Genomic DNA, 1908 nt, shown 5'->3' with positions numbered 1-1908 from the left:
GTGTGTTTGTATCGATGCAGTGTGTTTGTATCGATGCAGTGTGTTTGTATCGATGCAGTGTGTTTGTATCGATGCAGTGTGTTTGTATCGATGCATTGTGTTTGAAAGCTTTCAGCACCTTTTCTGCTGAATTCTCTGTTTAAAATGACATTTTGATGTCAAACTCATGCACGAAACCGCTCCTCTGCTTTTGCTCCTTATCTAATTATTAACCTGTAAACTCAAATTCCTTTTTTAGTTATTTTCTCTGCAAATTTTCTTGTTTTTTTTTTACTCTGTCATCACTTTTTTCTGTTAMTATTTATTTTTCATTTAGCTTTGCTGCTTCTTGTCTTATGTTTTGTTTCCTGTCTTGTGTCCTTGCTGTCAGAAGGATGTCAGAGGTGGAGAGGAATGGCAGACCTGAGGGGTCCAGGTAGGTCTTCCAGGTGTTAGTAGGATGTACGCAGCCAATCGTAGAGCAGTTAGGTGCAGAACGGACACTGTTCTGGTGTTTATTTATTTATTTGTCCYCCTCAGTTAGAGACTGTCCTCCTCACCCATTCTCTGTCTCTTTTTTCCTCAGCCGTAACGTGACGTCCGATCAGAGGGAGGAGCCTGCCTCCCCGGCCGCTCCCCACCTGAAGGACGCCAAGCCACGCTCCCTGAGGTTCACCTGGAGCATGAAGACCACGTCCTCCATGGAGCCCCTGGACATGATGAGGGAGATCAGGAAGGTCCTGGACGCCAACAACTGCGACTACGAGCAGCGAGAGAACTTCCTGCTGCTCTGCGTCCACGGGGACGGGCACGCCGACAGCCTGGTCCAGTGGGAGATGGAGGTGTGCAAGCTGCCMCGCCTCTCGCTCAACGGCGTCCGCTTCAAGCGCATCTCGGGCACGTCCATCGCCTTCAAGAACATCGCCTCTAAAATCGCCAACGAGCTGAAGCTGTAGATGCACAGGTACAGGGAGGGACAGGTGGAGACGGAGGACGGACAGACGGATGTCTTCTTGCGTCGAGCAGCTCACTGAGACACATTAATCTGACCTGAGACATTAGTGATTTCTGATTGGCTGCAGTTTGATGCACTTGATTGGCTGTTTAACTCTCTGTCTGTCTGCTGATTGGACAGTCGTCTGTCTGTCTGTCTCACTGTCTGTCTCTCTGTATCCCCCCCCCCCCCAGCCAGGGCAGCACCTGGATGAGTGGACTTTAATGCAAAGGATCATGGGACTCTGAAGCCCAGCTGTTACTTTTTAATGTTCAAAAAGCCTCCGCAGACACCGACCTGTGAGTGTTTTTGACTCCGCCCGCCCCACAGGCCGGCGGGCGGAGTCACGTGGCCAGGTTAGCGTGTTTGTGAATGTAAATAGTTTCTCACCTTGTTTTCATGTTGATTTTTGTACATGTGAGCAGCCAGCTGATCCTCAGCTGGTTGTTGATCTGAACCTCAGGCTCACCTGTGTCTCATTAAACACGTTGAACGCACCGCAGCTTCCTGTCCAGCTTCTGGAACGATTAATTTACAGACGGACGTCTGGACGGCAGAGGTCTCACCAGTCCACCAGATCCCTGCTGGATCTCTTGTCTCAAGCTGGGCTCCTCACTTCCTGTCCGAACAGGAAGTCTGGCTCCTCGTCTGTGGTTTAATTTCAAACAGCTCCATCCGTAAATCGCAGATTCACAGCAGCAGTTCTCTTCATTAAGGTGAGATAAAAACTATTAGCAGTAATTATTACTCAGTAATTTAAATATCTCATATTTCTGAGTCACTAGCTGCGTTTCCATTGACCATGAAAATGCGCAAATTAGAATTTCGAAAATAAATTTGCTCAATGGAAACACGTCAATTTCTAAAAAAAATCACGTTTTTCGACAAAATGTTTTTGCGCTAGGATGAGGTGGTTTTTCGGTCGTATCGAAATG

General features: G+C 47.8%; 1 protein-coding gene across 1 annotated transcript in view; it reads left to right on the top strand.

The window, feature by feature from the left end:
* Positions 1-1471, top strand: part of LOC106528661 (MAP/microtubule affinity-regulating kinase 3) — a gene marked incomplete at its 5' end in the record, with an annotated part of 10755 nt that extends 9284 nt beyond the window's left edge. The window contains 2 exon segments of the mRNA XM_014023885.1: positions 371-415; positions 566-1471. Coding sequence (XP_013879339.1) covers positions 371-415; positions 566-935 — 415 coding nt within the window.
* Positions 1472-1908: the final 437 nt, after the last annotated feature.

The sequence above is a fragment of the Austrofundulus limnaeus genome, unplaced genomic scaffold (genome assembly GCF_001266775.1).
Source record: "Austrofundulus limnaeus strain Quisiro unplaced genomic scaffold, Austrofundulus_limnaeus-1.0 Scaffold394, whole genome shotgun sequence".
NCBI classification, from domain to species: domain Eukaryota; kingdom Metazoa; phylum Chordata; class Actinopteri; order Cyprinodontiformes; family Rivulidae; genus Austrofundulus; species Austrofundulus limnaeus.
Note: the sequence above shows the minus strand (reverse complement) of the source record. Positions and strands in the feature narration are given on the sequence as shown.